This window comes from Myripristis murdjan, chromosome 17, assembly GCF_902150065.1.
Source record: "Myripristis murdjan chromosome 17, fMyrMur1.1, whole genome shotgun sequence".
Taxonomy (NCBI): Eukaryota; Metazoa; Chordata; class Actinopteri; order Holocentriformes; family Holocentridae; genus Myripristis; species Myripristis murdjan.
The window spans coordinates 13,960,209-13,984,471 of record NC_043996.1 but is presented as its reverse complement, the minus strand read 5'-3'; the positions used below and the strand labels follow the sequence as shown (position 1 = coordinate 13,984,471).

The window sequence follows — 24,263 nt, the reverse complement described above, 5'->3', positions numbered from 1 at the left end:
GGTTTACAACCACAGATCAGAAAAAAAAAAAAAAAAAAAAAAACTTTTTTCCTGAATTCCTACTTTGGCCAGTGAGTCTCAGATGACCTCTAGTCTTTGTCCCTTGAACCCTGCCCTGCCCTCCCAACCTCTCTCCTCACTGGCTGTCCTAAACTCTGTGGGAAACCCCCCCAGTGTTTTGTCTTGCTTGGACATTGTGTGTCTCACCAGATAATGTCTGCTCCCCTCTGCCGCTTCCCCGGCCCATCTGAGGACGGCCGGTGTGGAGTATGGTGTCTGCCCTGACTGCACACTAAGCGGGACAGAGTGGTGGGATCTGGCCGGGGGGTTAAGCGCTGCTTTTCATCCCGCCTCACAGGACAGCGCTCACACCCTGCTGCTGTAAATTTGCCAGTCTATAACAGTAATTGGCAGTGATGGATTTCGACAGGTGATTTGGTTGTGAGGATAACTCTATTAATCCCGAGGAAACAAAATTATTGGGGTGTAGAGGAGGATAGAAAGACAAAGAGACAGAGGAAAAGCATAAAAGCATATAAGTATTTATGCAGCTGACCTCTGCCAGTTCATCTTTTGTTTATAAATGTTAATTAGGCTCTAATCCATGATTACTTTGCATTTATTTGAGTTGAATCTCATATTTTCATATTTCAGAAAGTGCTTATACTGAGCATGCGTTCTTGATGAAAACAAGAGATGTCAAACTTTGCCCCTACTCTTGTGCATTAATTTATGTTTTTCTAAAACTTTTCTAAATTTATCTAAATGCCATAAACAGCCAAAATAATGACATGTTCACTTCATTACATGTAGGGTATTGATTGCTTTAGTTTTCATTGAGCACTACTAATTCATTCAATAAAAGTGATATTTACTTGGCAATACAGAAATCACTTGACACAATTAAATTGTTGCACTGCACTCATCAAAGCAATATGAAATCACTATATTTCACCTCAAAGTCTTTTCAAAAATATGTTTCATAATTATATAGCTTGTGTGATGGTTTCGCCCCTTCTTGCTTCATCCTCTGTAATTTATTTATAAGATGTTTACTTTGATGCTCAGCATGCTCCCTGAATAAAAGATATGCATTTAACGACTTCCATATGACAACGTGCTCGTTAGCGAACATCTCTGTGGGAAGGCAGCATTTCCCCACTTCAAGTGTTTTCTGTTTATCCCTCAGTTTTGGTCAAGTGAAGATTACCTCCACTTAAGGCCATTCCTCCAAACTTTGGCAGTAAGACAGCCTCTACTTTTTGTCGTGTGAATTGTGATGTCATTCAACTCAGGCCAAGGACCCAATCGACCCGCTGACCTCTGACCCTTATAAACTATGGGGTTAGAGTGCTGTATTCAAGGTGTTGCCATCTGTGTGCCTCGCTCTGTCGAGTTTTCCCTCCTCCCTGCTCCTCTCTCTCTCTCTCACTTACTCTTTATCATCCCTCTCAGTATTCAGGAGCAGTGGGGTGTTAAGACGACTCTCACTGGATGATCTGTTTGTCTCGATCAACTTTAAAACCTCTGGACCAAAGTATGCAGGGTTCCTTTGTCCACCCCTGCAACCACATTTTGTTTGAATTAAAGATTTGAATCTGTGGTAAAACAAAATCCTCTATCTTAAAGGAATATTTTAATGTTTTGGGAAAAAATAGCCTTTTTCCAACAAAGACTAAGACATGATGTTTGATACCATTTTCACCGCTGTATGGCCGGTGATTCAGTTCCTATGAGTTCCCTTGAAGTCCATGGGAGTCATTAGCCTAGCTTCATCAAAGTGAAAAAAATAAACCTATAGTAAATCTATTATTTATCAGCCATAGGCTGATAGAGAGAGGCTTTGTCTGTGTATTAGCCTACAGAAAAGAACTAGAGTCATATTGGAAATCAAACATACCACTATCAAAACATGTGTTAAGAGATGATTAACAAATCACTCATAGTTCCTTTTAATGATGCCAGGGTCTTTAAAACTATTGGGCTGAACCTTGAACCGTACAAGAGAAGGTTCATCCACCCCCTCTTATGTTTGAGCTGCATTCATGAAATGTTGATAGCACTGGTTATCAGCTGCTGAGTTAAAGGTTTGTTTGCAATATTGACTGTGGTCAGAACATATAAATCAACTGGTTTTAGTATAAAGAAAGACCAAATGACAGAGCAAAGGAGCAGTCTTCCTCATAACATATTTGCACATAGAACAAAGTCTGATACAGCAGAAAATCCATGTGGAAATAACAGGATTAATCTACTGAGTGGTCAGTGTGTTGTTGCCACACTGCAAATCTTCTGACCAAACCTTTTTCACAGTGTGTTCATAAATAGTGCCATCATCCTCCTGGAACTGTACCTTCACTGTCAGTGGTGAATATTTGCTTACTTTACACCTGATAGTCATGGTATCATTGGTAGCCTGTAACGTACAGTCATGAAGGTCAGACATCCCGTCTTGAGGTATATGACACACCAGCTGGTCCTTCTCAATAGAGGTCACTTTGTGTCCTTTCAAAAATCCAGGGCCCTTGCAGAGCACCCTATCAAGGTCCTCTATATCTGCACTGTATTGCAGCATCCAGTCATGTAGATAGCTCATGTGGCAGTCACATTTCCAAGGGTTTCCGTGCAGTCTCATTACGTTTTGAAAGAGGAAGGTGTCAAACAACCCCACTGGGAGAGACTGGAACTTGTTGTCTGACAGGTAAAGCTGCTGAAGGAAGAACTGCTCCTCAAATAGCTTGCCGTCCACCTCGCTTAGGTTGTTCTTGTGGAGGTGAATTGTCTTTGCGGTACCGAGCGAGTGGAAGATCTTCTCCGGCAGCACGATGAGCTGGTTGTCAGATAGGTCCAGACTCTCCAGGCCTGTAAGATTTTTAAAAACGTCCACAGGAAGCCTGGAGAGCTGGTTGGAGGACAGGCTGAGGTGTGTGAGAGACTTGAGACTGACGAAAGAGTCAGGGGACAACTCTGTCAGCCTGTTGCCTTTCAGGATCAGCTCCTTCAAGCTTGGGGGAGTGACACTAATGAAGCTTGAGAGCAAATTCCCGCGGAGGTTCAGCACCTCCAGTTGAGTTAGCACAGAGAAGATGCTGTGAGGGAGCTCTAATATCTTGTTCCCCTCCAAGCTGAGCTCTTTCAGCTGAGAAATATTGTGGAAAGTGTCTGGAGAAAGACCACCAATGAGGTTGTAGTTCATTTTCAGAGTTTCTAGCCTAGCCAGGCCAGAGAAATTCTCCCATCCCATTTCCTCAATTGCATTTTGGGACAAGTCGAGGACGCGGAGGTTGTAGAGATTCAGGAACAGAAATATGGGCAAATGTGATATGATGTTGCCCTTCATCTGCAGAGTCTCTAGCTTCTTAAGGGGATCAAACATTCCTGGAAGCACAGTTTTAAATCTGTTGTAGTTGAGGAACAGTTTAGTGAGGTTTCCCTGCTTTGAAAAGGTTCCCAGGTACAATGTCTCCAGCCAGGGGTTCCCGCTGATCTCCAGCTCTTGCAGCTCAGTGAGATCCTCAAAAGCCCTGGCGTGAATATCTCGCAGGACGTTGTTGAAGAAGACAAGCTTGGTGAGCTTGGGGCTCTCATGCAAGGTGTTGGTGAACAGGTACGTCAAGGATGTTGTCATGACGATAAAGTCCCGGACCCCCTGGGAGATGTTCTTGGGTAAAGACGTCATTCGTTCATCGGAGCACAGTACCTGGGTAGGAGTGAAACACTGGCATCTGGCCGGGCAAGGGGTTTGTGATACTGTGGTTCCTTTGTAGCACAGAAGCACCATAAGGCAGAACGCGACGCCTATTTCCCTGTCCATTCTCCACTGTAAAAAAAAGTAAGTGCTTATGAATTCATGTATTAAATCCAAAACTGATACAGTTTTGATATCAGAAAAAACATCCACATTGTATATTATTATTTATATTGCTTTGTAATTAAAACTAACAGTGCCATAAAGTGGCATAAACAAAGCTTAACATACCTCTGTTCTGCAGGGATCAGGCAGGACCGAAGCAAATTCCTCTGTGGATTTAAGAGCCAGCAGACACAAAGTGCAAATGACAACAAGCCTGAGTTGGGCAAGACAAAACCTTTGGTCATTGGCCAGGTCCTGCTGTCATGTCATTAGCGCACAACAAAACGTTTTCCTGAAAATCAGTACTTCAGCAAACCAACACACAATGAGAGGTTACCTGTTATTTGCCAATGTAAAGTATATAATATCTACAAAAAAAAAAAAAAAATCTGTGAGCTATTGGAAGTTGTTCTGATCTTGACAAAGTTAATTTTCATGTCAGAGTCAGTGTAAGTCTGCTGATTCAGTGTTTATCACAACAAAACAAACAGATCTGAAAGAAAACCTGCTCTTGTGTGCCAGAGTGTAGGCACTGTGTCAACTCTGGTGAAGCTGTTACACTGTAATAGACTGTAATAAAAAGGGAGTAACATGAGAAACATTTTTCAACCCTAAAAATGCTTAATATGTGGTGAAAGATAACACACAATGCAGTTATTTTATTTTATTTTTTATATTATTTATGTATTTTGAGTTGGTGAGTTGAGGTTCTTTTTTTTTAATCCACACAGCCACGTCACAGAGATATATGGATTTATACACAGTTCATTATATTAAATTATGAGTGACTATACTACATATTGTTGCTTTTAATCCAATAAGTACTGACACTGTTTGACAAGTTCCACAACAAGTCTGGGTTTTGATTTATATTAAACACCACTATGAGGCAGACTGTGTCAGGAGGTGTCCAGTTGTCTCCACACCTCCACTAGGTGTCTCACTAGTCCTCCAAACCCCGACCAACGGTGCTGCAGCTCCAGGATCCTCCTTGTCCTCCAGGTAATTCCCTAAAGATGCACAGTTTAAAAAAAAAAAAACACAGGACAGGAGCACCAGGACCTTCACCCAAAGCCCTCAGGAACTCAGGAAGGATTTTTTTGTTTGCAGTTTCTAAAACAAAAGGACCAAAGGGATTTTTTTTTGCTTATTTATTTATTTCATTTACTTTTTTTTTTTTTTTTTTTTTACTTATTTACTTTGTGGAGGTGAATCATGGCCAACGCTGGGATACAGCTCCTTGGGTTTGCGCTGGCCTTCATCGGCTTCATGGGTTTGATTGCAGCCACAATCATGGCAGAGTGGAAAGCCTCATCCTATGCAGGCGACAACATCATCACAGCTCAGGCCATGTACGAGGGACTGTGGAAGTCTTGTGTATCGCAGAGCACGGGTCAAATTCAGTGCAAAGTCTATGACTCACTCCTGCAGTTACCAGGTAATATTTTGCTCTCACTTTGTGTGTGTTAAGACAAACTGCATCGATTATATTACATAGAATTACCACCAAAGCACTGTATTTTCATCCTAGAGTTATGAGCAAAGTGAACCTACAAATAATTGCTCTGTCCAAAAGTAATTTATTCTTTTAAAAATATGGGTCAGGGAACAAAGAGAGTCACTGGCTCATGTTTACATGATGTGGCCCTACCCACTACAGTGTTTTCATTAGAGTGCGATGAGATTCACTTCACAAAAATTTGTCTCTTATGCTGAAAAGTTGAAGATACTTTTTCCGTAACATCTAGATTTAAACAGGAATGTGTGTAACCACTGTGTCACATACCTTTAATTCAGACCTTTTAAGAGGTTTAAGAATGTCTCCTGTCCTCTGCCTCTCAGAGGACTTCATACATGTAGAGACAAGTCAGTCAAATACCAGTGTAGGACAATCAAAGAGAAAATGCCTCAAAGCCATTCAGCAAAGGACCAGAAGCCACAACCATTTTAAGACCTTGCTTGATTTTGTTTCCTGTTAAATGTAGTATGATTCCTCTGGATAACTGGTAAAATAGTCACAGCTTTACCGGAACAAAATCATCCTTGAATGAACACGCCAAGTAAAATTCGACTGAATGTGACTCATGGCAACTGAATTCCCGCCAGTTCTCCTCCTGCTGTGTACAAGAGGAAAACAAAAACAGCTCTGAGACAGAAACAGAGAAACGATAGAGTCTTTTCACAGCAGCCATTTTGACATGAAAAAGCAGGGTAAACACAGGTGTCTGTGTACTTTAATTCTATTAATGAAGCTTCCCTTCTGTTCAGGTCTCACAGAGCCAGGGCCCTGTGGTGCTCATGCGGGTTCATTGGAAAGGCTCTGCTGCACTTTAATTAATGTCATTGGTAACATGTCAATATGGCTGCTGTGAAAAAGATCTATTGCCATTAAACTTTTTTTCTTATTTCTTTGTTTTTTTTTGTGCCACTGTACTGAACCCACCTACTCATCTCTGGATGTTTGTATTTATTTGTACAATCAGAATGCAGAGTGGGTGACAAAGTAGGGTAGGCACAGTGGCGAAAGTTTTTGTGGGATCTGATCCTTTGCAGTGAGAAGAATTAATGTCCAAACATACTCTATTGAAATCCTGCAGCTTTACTTCCACCCACACCAACTAGAAAAGCCAGAGAGCAGCAGGGACACACACATGGCTGTAGGTGCGCCACATGAAATGACATGAAATGAAACAGACATCGACTCAGTCCTGTGCCGTGTGCGTGTGTGTGTGTGTTCAGGGATTGTACAGGGAACTCGAGGCCTGATGGTGGCCTCCCTCTTGCTGTGTTTCATCTCCGTCATGGTGGCTACGGTGGGCATGAAATGCACCACCTGTCTGGCAGAGGAGCCTGAGCAGAAGGACAAAGTGGCCCTAGCTGGAGGGATCCTCTTCCTCATCTCCGGTGAGTGCTCCTCAATCCAGAAACACTGACGTGATGTGCACACACACACACACACACACACACACACACACACACACACACACACACACACATGCACACACTTCTTGATCATGTATTATTTGGCTAGTGGGGAAAAGTGTATTGTTCTGAGTGTTAATGCACCATGCACCACGCTCCTATATGTTGCATCTCTGTAAGTTTAAAAATGGAAAATGTATTTCTGCACACGGTTTCCCAGGTCTGTGTGCTCTCGTGGCAACGTGTTGGTATGGCAACAGAATAGCACAGGAGTTCTATGACCCCTTCACTCCCACGAACGCCAGGTGAGGCCATCCTTCTCTGCCTTTTAATCCTGTGGGCCACATACACTAATTATCAGGTAGCAGTGTGGATGTGCGGAAATGACTCTCGCCCTGCTGCTCTTTTGTTTGTCCAAGCCATCATTTATGTTGTGCAGGCATTATTTTCAAGTACTCTGTTCCATATTTTTGTACTTCACATGACAGTAATGGCTTCAATCCAAATTCTGTATTTGTTGTAAGCTGTTGCTGAGATATTTCCTTGGTTGAATTTGTTTTCTTTACAATTTTTTTTTTGAAAGGTAAAACTCAGTGTTAACTGTGCATTTGCAGGTATGAATTTGGAAAGGCCCTGTTTGTGGGATGGGGATCTTCCTGCCTCACCCTCATAGGAGGAGCCTTCCTCTGCTGCAACTGCGGCAGCAAGCCCTCAGGGAAGCATCCACGCTACCCACCATCCCGCTCTGCAGGCCAGTCAGGCAAAGACTACGTGTAGGACTGGAGAGCATCTGTCTATAAAAAGGCCATAGGTGTGCATTGTCTTTTTTTTTTTTTTTTCATCACTGAGCTTTGTTCAATATTTTGCAGCATCTAAAGTATATTTAGAGGGGTTGTATTGGTTGCATATTTACATTTGTCAGGATATACACTCCCTTCCTTGGTAAATAACATTTTTCTCATTTGCATTTATAGGCAAAATTCTAACTTAACACTTTGATCATCAATTGGACATGAATTCAAAACATTTCAGGACATTTCTGGGGAAATTTTACTGCTCAATCATTGGGCAGCCGCTCAGGAGAGTTTAGATGTTGTGCAAAATTAGTAAAGTCAATACCATTTTATTTCTGATATTTTGCTTTGTTTGTTTGAATTACTTCTTATCATTGTGTATGAATAAATTGCTCATTATGTCCACATGATGGGATTGTGATACAGGTTTGGAGCTGGTTGACTCTGTTAGAGGTGAGATACATTGTACAATAATGTAGAGGCAGGGTTAAACTCTATGATGCGGAGCATGATCAGACCCAAAAAGCCCCAAAAAGCAGTCAAAAATGAGACAGGGAGGCCAAGAGCAGGTCAGCAGCAGAGTTAGTCAGCCAAGTGTGAATGCATGGCTCTCCACAATGAAAGAAAATATGCAGTGGTTTTCCAGGAATATAAAGCTGAAAGTCAAAGATACCTAAGCAGTCTGCACAGTATGATATTCACTTAAATCACCATATAGAGAGATGACAAAGCAGATCGTTCTATGCTTGTTTCTGCTGACAACATCTAGAGTTTACTGTTAGTCTTTGAATGAAATGATGCAGCAGCACAATTTGTCTGACTCTGCCAGCTCTGAGAGACACAGAAGCGTGCAAAGCCTAGTCATTTTTTGCGCTGTTCAGTGGCTGACAAACATCTTCTGAAAAGCAGGAATCATCTGAAGACTATGTAGGGCTTTAGAAACGTAAAACTGAGTGTGAGCATTGTCAGACTTTAGGATGCAGGAGTGGAGACAGAGGGAGTAAACCTTCAGTGATTCACACTCAAACCTGACTGTTGGAAAGCATGAACACTTTAAATAATCACACAAAGAGACAAAGGAAAGGAACATTATCTTTCAACTTTCAAAATCAAATGTAAATGAACTGTTCCTTGCTATGTTCCTCACTAGTTAAGACCAGGCTTGAGTAGACAGATAAGGAGGGGAGAAATGCGTAGCCACAGGGAAGGAAAACCGATCCACAGAGCTCAGGGAAGAGAGGCTGGGGAGCGGCTGCAGCTGGGGAGGCATACCTCAGACCTCTGCCTGTCCTGACACGCCTGTTTGAAGACACAAAGAGCTGCAGGAGTGTACTCGTCACTGTCAGGACCGGTGCCTTATCCAACTCCTTTTCATTCCAAAGAGCTGACCTACCTGTCAGCACACAGCAGGGAACTTTATGCGATCAATACGCTGGACCAAAAACAAAAAACAAAACAAAACAAAACATATCAGGAATTCCTCTCCTAAAATAATGAAGGGTTGCTTCATTGCTGCCACAACTTTGAAAAAGTCCCCACCCCAAACACAGCATGTTTTGGACTTCATGAAGTGAGAGGAATAAAAGTTGTTCCACTGCAACCAGTGAGGTGATTTCTCAGGTAGACAGCGCCACCTTCTGGCAATAACAACGCCTCAAAAAAGGGTGCCCTCACTTTTATAGGAGCACACAAGCCACCGTGTTTCAATGCAATGTTCAATGTCAGACTCTGAATAAAAATACTGCTACTATATTTTTAAATACTGTTAAAGGAGATGCAAGTTGACCCTCAGTAAAATGTGTGCAGCTTGCTCTCTTTTTCTTCAGGCTGCTGTGCGGCTCCGTGGCAGCTTCCCACAGGTCATTTTCATACCACAAGGTGGAGTCAGAACAGAACAAGCTACTTCTGGAGGGGAAAAAGGGGTGTTTAAAATTACCCACGCCTATGACGTTTGTGCAGATTTTTTTGGGCCTGGGGAAGATTTGAAAAAGCATTCATTCCTGTTTTCGTAAATCTACAAAACACTACTCGCTACATTACATTTTATTAGTCAGTCTTCTCATGCAGAGCGACTTACATTGAGTGCAAAAGTGTGACATCACATTTTTAGATCATCAGCCCCATACAAAACAAATAGCAAAGCATGCACAGGTCAGCCTCAGTGCCTTGATAACAGACCCAAATATTTCTGTGATATTTTTACTGTAAGGTGGATATCAGTGAGTGTGTGGTTGTTATTTTTATGAATTTGTGATGTTTTGTTAGGTATTTGTTTCATAAATATAGCTTCATTTTACTATGGCTGTTTGAATCTTGGTTAATGTAGGTTGTTGTCCATTTTCCTTTTTTTATTTTATTTTATTTTATTTTTAATAAATAAAATGCTTGAAAGACAGGATGAAACATCTGTGATAGTTGTGGGGAAACTGGACCTCTGCAGCATATAATAACGAGATATAATAATATCAAATAATATCACATAATAATAATAATAATTATACTACTACTACTACTACTACTACTACTACTACTACTAATAATAATAATAATAAAATATGAAAATATTAATTAAATTAAAATTGCAGGAAAAATAAAATAGAGGAGAAATACAGGAGAAATAAAATAAAAACAGAATACAGGCTTGCTAAGAGGAAAAGAGATTTAGTTGTTTTATGAAAAACATGACAATGTTTAATATATGAGAAGAGATGACAAATATCTGTATATACAGCATCTGCAATATATAGCAAACAAAGACGAATATGATCATATGAAGACAAACAGTATGTGAGAAATGACAGCGTATGAAGTGTAAAAACACAATGTTAGTTTGAGGAGTGGCAGGAAAGAGAGAGCGAGAGAAAAGGACAGGAGCATTCGGGATCAAGCAGAGGAGGAGGTGATGGAAGACAGGGGTATGAAATAATTTCTGAAAAGATGAGTTTCCACCTGAAGTAGACTATAATAATACTTAATAATTCATCCGGGCCAAAAAGCCTCAGGTCCATAGTTGACTCAAATATTTTATATCATATGCTCAGGACTTCTTTAGTTGATACTTTAGGGTTTTGAATGCGGATCTCCTTCAGAAAGACTTCTTTCTTGTTTTAATGCATTTCAAAGGCATTTTAAAGTGAGGGTTTGACTCCGCCAGAGAGCTCACACACAGCGGGGGGGCACGCGGCTCCTGGTGGGACGGCATTCAAGTTCAGTTCCTGAGGAGTTACAGTCAAGATAAATGAATCATCCGTATCTACTCTATAAATAAAAGTACCCTGGGTGCACTTTTCAACAGGGTTCTTCCAATCCAGTTTCTTGACTGACTTCAACAGCAAAATTAGAGAAGAGAAAGTGCAGTGAGAGTACAGGCTGTGTGATGTCAAATGGGGATGAGAGGATGATCATTTATTCTTCATTTAATCCAGGAACTGGACTCACATGACTTTTGAGTGACACATATATTCCTTCTGCACTCTGATGCCACACACCAAAACATCATCAAGATGCATTTATGGGACCTAAAATAAGATTTGCTTTCTAAAGGGAAAATTAGAACAGTTTGGAAAAGGACATCCATTTAAAATGTCTGTCAGCAACCCAGAGATAAATAAAAAAAAAAAAAAAAAGAAAGAAAGAAAATGACTTCATCCTGCTATAAAATGTTGGACATCTGTTTTGCCACGGAAGTAAATGAACCCAAGTGAGACGAGCAGTGTTTTAAGTAATTATAAAATCATGTTCTTTCTTTTCTTTGATTTTTGTGCATCAACATTCGCTCCTGGATTCTCTTTTAGATTCAGTCAATATAAGGAATTTTGTCTAGATTTCAGTACAAAAACTCAAATAAAAGTATGTAAAAAAGTAAGCATAAGACAAAAACGTGCAAAAGTTAAAGAGAAGTGCTTGGTGTACGGCCACTAGAGGACAACAGCTATCAAGGTTTGTCTTGGTTCATGTTAGACTGACATGGTGCCAACAAGTACTTTGGTAAGAGTACCAGTTAGATATATCTTTATTCAATGGAATACCAGTGAGAGAAAATTTCTAAAAACCAAAAAATCAAATTGAATCAAATCAAATAAAAACAATAATAACAATTAAAAAACGAACATCATTGTTATACTAATGACAACAAACTACTGTTGTCTCTGAATCATGTTCCCTCCCCCTTTTCAAACCACTCCACTTCTCCTAATGTAATATAACACACTCTTATACTGAAGGGCAAAAAATGTTAAAACTTCATGTTGACTGTATGTATGCATGACAAGTTGATATGAAGTTAATACTCAATATTAACACTCACACACAATATTAACAATATTATTAACATTATAATATCATTAACAAAAATGTGACCAAAACTACTTGACCACTGCAGTTGTTTTTACCTCTCTTTTACATGATCATTAAACATTTTTTTTCTCTGTTGCCATGGTGTTGTGGCTCTAACTCTCACTGTCCTGAACACTACTTTCTTGAAATGCAGGCAATCTAAGAAAGGAGATTGATTAATCTGCTCTTGAACTCCGCTGTTGAACTCTGATTGTCACTCTGCATTAAAGCTTCATGGGATCTGACATGCAAGTGTCAAAAGGACTCTCGGATAATAAGATGAAACAAGAATTAAAATACATGAGCATCCAGTAAGCATGTGTGACCTGCAGCAGGAACGCCAATCCATTTGACCCTTGTCCTTTTAATAATATCATCCCTGGAAGGCTGTAAGAGCTGTCTTAGGCCTTAAGGAGCATGATCTAACTGTGTCAAAAGTGTTAAAACCCCAGCGTGAGCGTGCCTGTATCACCACCCTGCCACAGCACTAGATGACTGTATATAAATCATATCAGTTGTTTTTAGACATTATTTTATCTCCAGACCTGAATTGACTTGTGCATAACTGACTAATATAGATCACAGTTTGATTTTAAGCCCTCATATCATCAGTGTCCATCAGTGTCTTGAGGATTGGTCCAGGCAGTGATCCTCCAGTAGAAGCTGGGTGTTCTGAATCAGATTAACTTGATCTGTTAATCCCAATCCACTCTGTGCTCCAGGAGGTGGCAGAGGGAAGACCCCTGTGCTCTTAAGAGGGCTGCAACGCCAATCTGGAGCCCTGTCTGCATGAATCCAAACTTTGATTCATCATTTGCCACCACACTGTGCAGCGTGCGGGGCCGCATGGTGTCAGTCACACTTGTTTTTCCTTCCTATCTATGGTAATAATAGGAAAATTCAAAAATGGAGGGCAGCACAATGTCATAGTGCCCACTGACCTCAAAAAGAGACTTAAAAGGTGACTAGCAGAGGTCGCGTTAACAGAGATGCTGCGAATCCCCACTGCAGCACTGGTTAGCCAATTAGAGGATGTGAACTGCCTATCTTGGGACCTGGTCATGTTTCTCTGACCTGTAAATACCCAGCAAGAACAGTGCTTCTGCAATTTTCTCGTTTCTCTGAATCACATCCACATCAGAGATAGAGATGGTGCAGCATGCAAGGACATTTGAGAAGTCCTGAAGCTGTGACTTCACCACGAGCCACGCTTCACCTCCTGTGCCTGCCGAGTCCCCAAGCACTGGCTGTCAAACCTGCAGTCTTTCAGCTTGTTTTTGTACTTTAAGGACAGATTTGGTCTTTTTAAACCCAGGCTGTATTAAAATGTTGATACCCATAATTTATAAGCATACACTGGTAGCTTTGGCATTGAAAATGTTACAGCTGCTGCTTCTTACTGGCCTTCCACAGTCCAGCAGGGCACTCGCTTTCAGCCTCAAAACCTGTGAAAAACGTCCTTTTTAAAACAGGAAAACTTACAGCACAGTCAAATACAGCTTGAAAATGTCCACCCAAAATTAAAGGTAGCAAACAGTGCTTTCTATCAAGTTCTTCTTAGTATTTACAATGCAAATGCTGTCGCAAGTCAGAAATTTACAAGACAGAAATTCCAAGGTCTGAGCTGGATTAGCAGCAAAACAAGATGCAAGCCGGTATTTCATAAATATTAAGTAAAACTTGTTAAAAAGCACCTTTTTTGGCTGGACAATTTGAAGATGCATTTGATTTGCTGTGAGGTCCTTAATTGTTTTCAAAAACAACATTTATAATCATTTTTGATGCTGAAAGTGAGTGAGCCAGAAGCTGCAGCACAGCAGTACCTTTCTTGTCACCACAGCTAGTGTTGAGGTGTATAGATGATAGGTATGAACGTTTTAATATGACCTAGGGTGAAAAATAATCAACCGTTGCTTTAATAATAATACCTGTTTCCTACAAATTCTCAAATCCTTACGACCACATAGGTCGTTTGTTCCAATGCTCTAATATGACTCAAAGGACCGTTTCCTGGGCAAGCTGGCCAGCCGCTAAAAATACTTGGTTAAGATCAGGAAAAGGTTATTGTTAAAGTGAGGGAAAGGTTTGTTGTAACGGTTAAGGTTTGGAAAAGGTGAGGGTTAAGATTTAAAACATAACTATATATCGTAATAAGCTGCTGTTTTTTTTTTTTTTTTTTTTTTTGCTGCAGGACTCGTGTGCTGTGTGTACAGAATATTATATCACACCAGTCCTGTGCTGTTAGATGCATTTAATATTGAGCGCACATGTCATGTGTCACACTGCTGGACTGATAAAAAAAGAACATCAGCAGGCAGGATGCTTGTTTGGATTAATAAGTGTCCAGGAGGAACGCCGGCTGCTGAATGAGCTCAGTGTGGTGGCTTCTCTTAAGTGGTGCCTTGTGTTTTATTTTGCTCCAAGCTGTATCACATCATTTTGCTCTGTGATTGATTGTTGATTAGATAGATCTAGGTGGGCCCATCTCCGAAGGCTCCTCCGAGAAATGCTTGTGATGAATAGCTTTAAAAATAAATGAACTTGACTTGAGTGATCTGACCTCCTGCTGAGGCTGCTGAACACGGTGTGTCCTCACAGCTCTTTTGGATTCAGCGCTAAGAAAGCTTTTTCCCTGCGTTTATTCTGTGTCCCGATCTGCCTGCCTTCCCCCTTGTTGCACGTGGAGAAAAATGAGCGCTTCACATGCAGACACACAGACAAACAAACTGCATGAAAAATTTACAGAGGCATGCACACCCAGACACATAGACGCACATGTGTTTTAGCTTTAAATTAGATTTATTTGAAAGGAAGCTCCGGACGCTTATCAAGACTCTGAAGCTGATCTAATGAGATCGATGTCACCAACTTGACTGATATTAAGTCTAAATCCATTATGCATTTGTGTGTGCATCTTTGTGTAAATTCATGTGTGTGTCATGTGGGTGCGGGCGTAATCAATTCCCATAGCATATTTACTGCACCATACAGTTCATTATCAGTTATTCAGACTTCACTGGCCTCCTCCAACACCTGAATTTTTTTTCCTGCATGCAAGAGCAAAATAGATGAGAATCTCCATGGGAACACGTGTGTCTCACATTTTACCAGCCGTACCTGTCAGGAATAAACACAGCAGGGTGGGTAATGTCTCCATCCACTGCACCACATGTAGAGAAATACCAAGAGGGAAATTCACACATTTTTATGCAACCACAGGAACTGCAGGAATGTACTGTAATCTTCAGCTGGTTGTTATGCCTTTAATGTTAACAGTCGCTGCCTGACATACATCTTGTGAAAGTTTGACCCTGTAGATAGGATTTAATACAAGATGCCAAACTTCATTGAGGAAATGTATCTTTGACTCCAATAGGTAACACATGCAAAAATAAAACTTCCACTTGAAAGCGTTGGCATGGATAGCAGCACAACCATTTAACAGCAACAAAACCGAGCCCCCCCCCCACTGGGCACCAACACTTTCTCATAACCATCCCTTTACGGTTCAAACCCTCCCCCACTCCAACTCTTTTGATCACCGCATAAAATACTCTGCCAAGCATCTTTCTCCCTCTGTATCAAGAACATTTCAAAGCTCCTTTTCACTCAAACCCTAGCAGGCTTAGAGAAGACGGTGCAGGCCTTTATCTCCTCAGGGATGTACCTCTGTAATGTGCTTGTCATAAGGACCTCTGCCAGCATGTTGCTGCCAGAATCAGGATGATATTTTGTCAAGATATTCATTCATTCTTAAATTTTGACTTTTCTTGCACAAAAAAACACAAATATTCAGCATTTCCTCAGAATTCCAATTTTGACAGGAAGGAAAATTACATCACTATTAGACTTTAAAATGATTGACTGAAGAGATTAGCAGCTCTTTAAGGAGCAATTTATGGACCCAGTTTGAACTTCTCTCCGTCTCTTGTGTAACTTTGAAAAATGCAAGAGTTTGGGATGGAAGAGTTCGGAAGACAAAGGAAGTTTCTAGCGAGAACGGGATCGACAGAGTATTGAAAATCTACCTTTATAATGGGGGAAGAACATTTTTTTTAAACCAAATAATGGATTCCTTGAACGTGGCACATGTCCAATTGAGCACCAGCTGCTCATTTTAACCACCAGAGGCTGAACGGAGGCCGATTTTGTGAGATAAATGCAGCTTGAATGTTGACAGTCTGACTGCCATCGTTGAATTTCATAACTAAGTATCTACATAGTACTGGATGGTTTACAAGTCAAAAACAGCGTTTTCGTGTAGAGTCGCTCTACACAGGGCAGAGTGACCCAGCCCACAATCAGCTGGTGGCTGAGGCAACATCCACCCCCATCTGAGAGGATTTTGCCATAAAAAAAATCCTCTCTGACAAAAGTTTTGTTGTGTATTGGAGAGATAAGAAAAATAGTTGCAGTCAAACTGTCATCGTACTGCGATCACCACAAATCATGATCAAAACACTCCCTTGTTGTGCTAACCTCGGGGGAGTGTAATAAAAAATGGGATGAATCTATTCCTCCTTTTGCTGGGAATCCCCTGAACCCTGTGAAGGATAATTGTGGACTTGTTTGGTCCCGAGTTTGGAAGCCACAGCATTAGGGTTTTAGGTTTTAAAAAGATAATGCAATAAAATAAAAAATCACAAGAGCATTACTGAATTAAATGATTGAATGCAAATATTCAGTGCAATTTCATGGCAGGTGCTCACGAGGCTATAATCAGGGGAAAAAGGTCCATCATCTGAGCAGTGGACAACTCTGAGAGGCCGATATCTGCTAAGAAAAGGCAAATATCAGCCAAATATTTTGTCATCCTCATCTGATGGACCCACCCCACGTATCTCCACACTGCAGGCCTCATTTCTACACACTGAGTGTCACGTGTTGCTGCGCCGCCCGACCACCTGGGGGCACCGTAGACACCGAGCCGCTCACTGACACAACAGGCCTGCCAAGCTTCTCACTACAGGACATTTTCTGTGTCTAAATACCTCAGCACCACCTCTGACCCCTCATTACCTGTTTTTTGTTTTTGAGTATAATTAATATTTTTCTATTTAATAATCATTATATTTGTTTTTAAATGTCACTGATTCATTACTAATCATAACATTGTCAGAAAACAGCATCACGGCCATTGACAGAGGCAAGTAATATCATAACTGCTGTGATGTGGACTATTGCTTTGTGGCATTTAACGCATCTAATCTCATCTCACCACCTTTTGTCCTCAAAGAAAAAAAAAACATAAAAATGTTTCCCCTTCAGCCTTAATCAAATACAGCAAACCCTCCACGTGGCAGACACATGGTTCTGATCATGAGACATGGAAAGCCCGAAATAATCAAAGTTCTCCGTTACAAATCTACACTGACTTCATTACTCCGACTGGTGCTTTTCCCAGGAAATATTTGGCCAAGGTCATGGATTAAAAAAAAAAAAAAAAAAAAAAAAAATCAGATTTTTTAATTAGCACTGCATGTTGTGTGTTGTCATAAGAAACTAATATAAAAATGCTAGTTGAAAGTTGTGCACCCATGTGGTTGAGTGATGGCGTTCAACTCAGAGGGGTTCAGCTCTTCTTGTGACCTATCCTAAAAGATCGATGTGGATGTTGGGTGTTTGCGATTGAAAATTTGGAAAATTCATTCAAGATTTGCTGCAGTCCTCTGAGACAATCCCACAATCTGATCTCTGGTTTTCAGTACACACATCTGAATCTCATTATTCCTCTGGTCTTCTGCTGGACTTATGTGGCTTCACATCTGCAAGGATGGAAAGCAGCTCTTGAAGTGCTGCAGGCTGTAATTTTGTTTGTTTGATTTCACTTTCCTCCATATAAAAATCTTCTTTTCCATCAAGCACATATAACAAAACTATTTAAATCGTTTTGCATACAAAACATTTGATCAGTTCAATAATTGTACACTTGGAAACAGTTATCAATAAGCAAAAGCATTCAAAGTTGGAGCAAGTCATGAAAGCAAACACTGTGTAAATAAGTTTAGAAGTCTGTGTTTTAGAGATGCAGGTCCTTCTCAAGTGTTGCATCAGGTCGTTACATGTCTGCACTGATTCCTTCCATTGAATACACTGCTTGTTATTTTATACAGAAATGAACCAGGCTGCACTGCCCACTCCTCTCTGATGCTGTATTTGGCCTGCAGAGAGGCACCCATGTAGAAAAGGCTCATTGATTGATTGATAATCCCTGCAGAATTCAGTTGGCTCAGGCTCTTAATGTGCACCCTGTGAGGTCTGAGGCTGCAGCAGCTTCCTGGTGCTTTAGCTGATTTAAAGATGCTCTATGCAAAGCTGCCACAGGATCTGAGTGAGGACCTTTTAGACTCAACTGGCAAAACACATAGAATAACAATGCAATTTGACAGTTGAGTCTACATGGTTCACATTATTGGCCCAACTCGCTGATAAACTTATTCCATGTTTTTTGTCAGCTTTCTCAAAACATGTGTTTATCTTGTGTTTATGTCCCCTAAAATGTCTGACCTTGACAATACTGGCTTGTATCTGTGCAAAGTTTGTCACTAGAGAGGTGTTTTCACACTCTTTACTGAGGGTGCACGCCCCTAAAGTCTGAGATTCAGACGAAAGCCAGGCCAGATTGAGTTGGTACGTCACACATCTGACAGCCAATCCCGTCAGCTGACAGGGCAGTGTTTTGCCTATCATTAGTGCTGGTGCTGGTTGTGTTTGGTGTGTTTCAGTATGAAATAGCTGCTTCACATGAACAATATTAGTGTAACTAAGAGATTCACTTAAAAAAATTACGTTGTTAGATTATGAAATACGGCACAATTTTCATCCGTTTGTGGGACGGTACTTTCATGTTCTGTGAACAGAGCTCTGGTTACGAGCTGGTGTGTGGGCAGGCAGGGGGTGGGAAGACACAATTTGCATATTCATAGATCTGTGCATTTTTAATGAGGGCAAGGTTAGGGTTACATTGTAGGCACCAAGGGATGTTATTTCATGGAAAAAAAACATCTAAATATATAATATTGATGAACAGAGATTATTTTGAGGGGCTTAATAAATGACTGGAGGGGACTCTTCAAATTATACCTTGGCAATTTTGCACACTCCAGCTTTAACTTACTTTCATTCAACAGTGATTAATTTGCACTGCACTGCCAACAAGTCTAGTGCCTTCAAAGGCTGAGCACCACAGACCACACTCACACGATGGCAATTTTCATCTGACAATACTGTGATCCAAATGAGTTTGTTTTACTTCCAGGTTTTTAAAAGAACTTGAAAAGAAATATGTCCAAGATGTTTGTGCCACTATGTAACTGTCCCCTGGCCGGTGGCTGCAGTGTTGCTCTCTGTGATTACAGAGCTGTTCAGTCTGGTTCAAAGTCCTTTAAAAAAGACATTAAACCTGTAACAGCTACACAAGTGCAGCTGGTGGCTTTTACCGCTCTCTGCCTCCTTTCGTAACATACATTACTGCATATGTAGGACTGTGTGTACAGACTGCTATGGGGCAGGTAATCCTGTAAAATAAAAAAATATATATATTTAAATAAATAAATAAATAAATACACACACACACACACACACACACACACACACACATATATATATATATATATATATATATATATATATATATATATATATATATATATATATGTATATATACTTTGTAATACCATAATTAAGAAATGGTAAATTGATAGTTAACTATACTTTAGTAATTTTTTTTCTTATAGTTAACAAATAAATGATAATTAATAAAGTTTACTTATTACAAAGAAGACTATTTATGAAAAGCTTATTGTTGCACACATTAACAATAACATGTTGTATACTATATTAACTATTAGTCAGTGATTACACAATGATTACATCTACAAACATTACATAGATACATGGACCTGATTTTTTAAATCACTTTATTAATGGGTAATAATTGATTTGTAAACCTTAAATATCAAACACCCAACCTTATAAAGACCATCCGAATAATGTTTAAAGACGCACAACAAAGTATTTATTAATTATTCACCAAGTATTATTAACACCTGTAGCCACTTTATAACAGCCATCCAAGTAATGTTTATTGAAGGTTTACAATTCAATTATTACTCTATTAATTCATTAACAAAGTTTTTACATAATATTTGGTCCATCTATGTAATGTTTGTAGATGTTTTACAAATGATTTCTTAAACGTTTACAGATGATATGGTAAGCATGAACAAATACTTAATATAGTATACAAAATGTTATAATGTGTGCAACAACAGACTGTTAATAAATAGTCTACTGTGCAATAAGTAAACATTATTAATCATGATTTCATTGTTTGTTAATTGTAAAAAAAAAAAAACAAAAAACAAAAAAAAACTATTAACTAAAATTTAATAAACTATCATGTTATCATTTATTAGTAATGGCTATTAAAAAAGTGTTACCTTTTAAGGTGATCATTCAGAGGGTTGATAGATATCGTGTGTTGGCTGTTCTTCAAATAAAAGCCATTTCATGTGCAGGTTGATGGTACATAGTGTACAGTAAAGCTTATGTCAATACTTTATGTGCCATAAATGAGAGTCTAAGTCAATCATTCCATATGGTCATGCAACAAAGGCAGAATGGACGATGTCCTGTGGCTGTATTCACCTTCACAGACCCTCAAGGCTGCTGCCATTGAAAGTAACGGCTATGGACAAGAAAACATCCATTTCAATTAGTTCTGGAGCAGTCACAGGAAGCTCAAGGCAGCTAAAGTTCATGTCGGGCACAATGTGTACACAGTGTTCCCAGCTGATTCAATTTACAGGCAACCTGTGCAGAACAGTGCTCAAAGGACAAACAATTAAGAATAAGAGGACGACAACAGGAAGCTATCAGTACACGGCTGCAGTCCTTTCATTCTGAAATTGCCTAATACTTCTCCACTTGACCATTTGACACATGCACACAGACAGGCACACACTCTCCCTCTCTGAAGTTTCCTATATGGACACATTTGTGGAGGAGACGTACATACTGACCCACTTTAATGAATAAATTGTCTTGCTCCCATTTCTGGATTATTAACATGCAGTTGTCTTTTGAAGCCTTTCTGAGCCAGTCTGACCATCCTAAGTTGTGTTGGCTCCTTGCTGAGACTTGGATATGGCACCCAGGGGCGAGAGCGCAGGTAAACAGCAGGGGGCTATTTAGGCCAGGCCCTCAGCATCGATTGTGTACCCCAGAAAGCTCCTGTTGCTAGGGCTAATCTTGGCCAATAAGCCATGGGTCACTAAGTGTTCATTCGAGAGTGATTCATCCATCTATGGAAAAAAAATCAAAGCGAGAGCTGCTGTGCTGGAAGTCTGTATTGCTGTTTTGCCAAGCCACTGGAGATATCACATAATGACTGAATTGTCCAGTTTACATTCAAGGGACTGGACGCACAGCATGAGGCACTGACTGATAGCGGAAGGTACTTTTCCGAAGCATCTGGTGGTACAAAGCCAGCGGCTCTCTTTGACAGGTTACTCATGAAGCACTGTCTGTCAGCCTGTTGGGATGTGACATGTGAGCAACGTTTCAACCAGAAATCCATCACCTTTTGACCCAAGGGGAGTCACTGAGCACCCCGAAGGACCATACTGATGTTTTTGCATGTTTAAACCCATTTACTACATTTCAAGTGTACTTAAAGGATAGGTTCAGTATTTTTCAACACAGGCCATATCAAAATGTTGACACCCATCATTACTAACAGTACAGAGCACAACCTCAGCACTGGCTCTAATGATGAGAAACTCACCACTCTGCTGCAGCTTCTTGCTGGCCTTCAGCACAATCCACCCTGCCTAAAAACATTTTTGAAAGCAGCAAACTCACAGCAGGGTCAAATATGTCTTGAAATTGTCCGAAGCTATGTTGATTGAACACAGGAGGCTTGCACTCTACTGTATGATAACTTTGGATAGATGATTTGCACCACAGAACATGAAAAGAGCAGAAAGGTCTTTTGTAAACAAATCAATGTTACAAGATGGTCAAAGTAGCAGCCGTTTTTATGTGTTTATGTGACTGCAACCGGAGATCCTCTCTGGCTGCAATTATAAAAAAAAAAAAAACATTAAAGCTCCCTGAAATAGTTTTACTTTTCTTCTTTTACAGAACAGAACTAAGGGATAGAGGATGAGTAAGAGTAAATTTAAAAAGGGAAGGTTTAATACACAATCAAAATCTCCTCACAGACAAAATCTAATCAAAACTCTACAGGAAAGGAGGGAAGAGCCACTAATTACATGAATTTTAGGCGGAGGGTACAGGACACTGTACTGAAAAAGATAATATTTTCCATTTAGACCAGTTAATAAAATATACGTGTGGAACAGCAAAACAGGAAGAAGGCAATGGTAGCTTTGCAAAAAGCACTGAGAATATATTCAAGTGTTGCACTGGCAGAGCTGCAGCGAGTTGATTATGTGGGTTTTTTGGGGAAATAAAGGCAGTAAAGAATATGTAAATAATACAGATTGAATTGGGTTTTGTTGCTACAACGTCTCATAATGTGATTTTATTATAGTGTTTTGACCCATACAGACTTACAGACATAGAAATTTAATGGGCAGAACACTGCCAGTGAACCTGTCAGCAGCCATCTCTGAGGAAGTGATAACTTTATTGACACTTCCACTGGGACAAAACAAGCAGCTGGCTGATAAGTGCATCTCTCACGGTGTGTGTGTCTCAAGGCAACAACAAAGCCGTAAGTTAAAGTTAATGCAAAATTAGTTAAAATCATCTGAGTGCTGCTAAAGTTATTAGGAAATGATTGGAAGATAATTCATAGCCTATCTCAGGTTGACATTAATATCAGCTAATTAGGTGTATGTTAGTTCAGTCATCATCAACACTCCTCTGCCGACGCCATGACATCAAGGAATGTGTACAGCACAGTCACTGACGGCAAGGTGAACCTGGAAATACTCGACGTAAAAGGCCCACGCCGGTTCTACTCATTCAGTTTCTGCAGTTTCTAGGCTTACAGCACAATACAACTGATAAACAGAAGTGGAAATCAATATTTCACCAATACCCTTGACCAAATCAGCCCAAAATATTGGTGGTTGTTCAGTTACATTCCTTATCAACATGCTCACCCCAAACTCTTCCGCTTATTTTAATAAATGTCATGCACATGTTTAAACTCCAGTGTCTTAACAGTCTGACTTGAGTTTTACATGCAAGTTAAGTGAGCATGCATAAATCTTAATCTAATTTTCCACGCTGTTATAAGAAAGCATGTTAACCGGCCTTGCAGCAATGAGCAGGATCTGGAATGTAGGCAGCACTAATTAATTTAGTGTGATCTCATAGCAAATCGCATTTTCTGTGGTACTTGTGATGTTCTAGGGAAGAGCTAAAGGGCCAGTGTACCTGGCTGATAACGAAAACTGAATGGAAACTGTCAGGATTCAGTTGTGTAAGTGTTGCGCAACGGGCTGTACACCCAATCGTACAATGAGCAGAGTGTTCCCGAGGGAATGGGGGCCAGCTATTCAATCCTGCTGCTGCACGTAATCTGCTAAGTATCACACTTCCGTAAATATAAGAAATTTCACTAGACAGTCGGCATTCAAGGGTAAACGCTGACTAAGTCAAAGCACACCCAAGCAGCTGGACAGACAATATCGTCCAGATGTTCGACTGCACTGCCACAGGTGAACCTCCAGTCTTCCATTTCATATTTTCTTTCCCATAATTAGACACATGGTCAAAGACTCAATGATAATGAGGGTGCAATGATCCTATCTATCTTGTGCGGAAAATTAATTTGTTCTCATATCTTTTCTCTCTTAATCACTGTTTCATTTTGCTTTGGTGTTCATGTTTCTATGGATTTTTTTCTGTTTCATAATCACATATGCGCGCTATCAGTAATTGTCCCTTTGACATGGTTGGCAGCAGCCTTTGTGATATTTTATAAAACCATCTGTTTATGTACTCAAATACATCCAGGCTGATAACAGGAGCAGTGAGCTGAATGTCAGGCTGTAGCAGACTCTTCAGGGAGGTCTAGTACAAGTTTACTTTTCTGCGCCGCGTCTGAGTCTCTCAGCACATATTTTTCACTTTGTATTGCACCCTCCCAACCCCCCCCCCCCCTCCCTTTTCCGTTCACAGCAGTGCATCATACATACAATAGACAAGAATACCAAATTTATATTCTCACAACGACTTAGCCCCGAGATAATATTGCAATATATACAACTACCACAGCTACCAGTTTAATTAAAGTTTATTTCTTGCCTGTTGGATTTTGGCCAACAGCAACAGGTCTGCGCAGAGCTGTGTATGCTGTGGTTTTCATCCTCGCTGTAGTC

At 40.2% G+C, this 24,263-nt stretch overlaps 2 protein-coding genes and 1 long non-coding RNA gene across 3 annotated transcripts; 1 reads left to right on the top strand and 2 right to left on the bottom strand.

The window, feature by feature from the left end:
- Positions 1 to 2,251: 2,251 nt before the first annotated feature.
- On the bottom strand, positions 2,252 to 3,814 carry LOC115374857 (carboxypeptidase N subunit 2). The gene has a single exon (XM_030074001.1). It carries the CDS (start codon positions 3,812 to 3,814, stop codon positions 2,252 to 2,254), a length of 1,563 nt encoding a protein of 520 aa, XP_029929861.1.
- A 1,099-nt stretch (positions 3,815 to 4,913) lies between these two features.
- Positions 4,914 to 7,559, top strand: cldn1 (claudin 1). The gene is made up of 4 exons (XM_030073562.1): positions 4,914 to 5,291; positions 6,593 to 6,757; positions 6,996 to 7,080; positions 7,390 to 7,559. Exons 1-4 carry the CDS (start codon positions 5,069 to 5,071, stop codon positions 7,550 to 7,552), a joined length of 636 nt encoding a protein of 211 aa, XP_029929422.1. The 5' UTR covers positions 4,914 to 5,068; the 3' UTR covers positions 7,553 to 7,559.
- A 3-nt stretch (positions 7,560 to 7,562) lies between these two features.
- LOC115374584 (uncharacterized) lies at positions 7,563 to 23,898 on the bottom strand. The gene is made up of 4 exons (XR_003929632.1): positions 23,885 to 23,898; positions 12,672 to 12,677; positions 11,961 to 11,964; positions 7,563 to 9,163 (listed from the first exon to the last, which is right to left on the bottom strand). It is a non-coding gene; the product is annotated as an uncharacterized LOC115374584 (long non-coding RNA).
- Between the last annotated feature and the right edge of the window lie 365 nt (positions 23,899 to 24,263).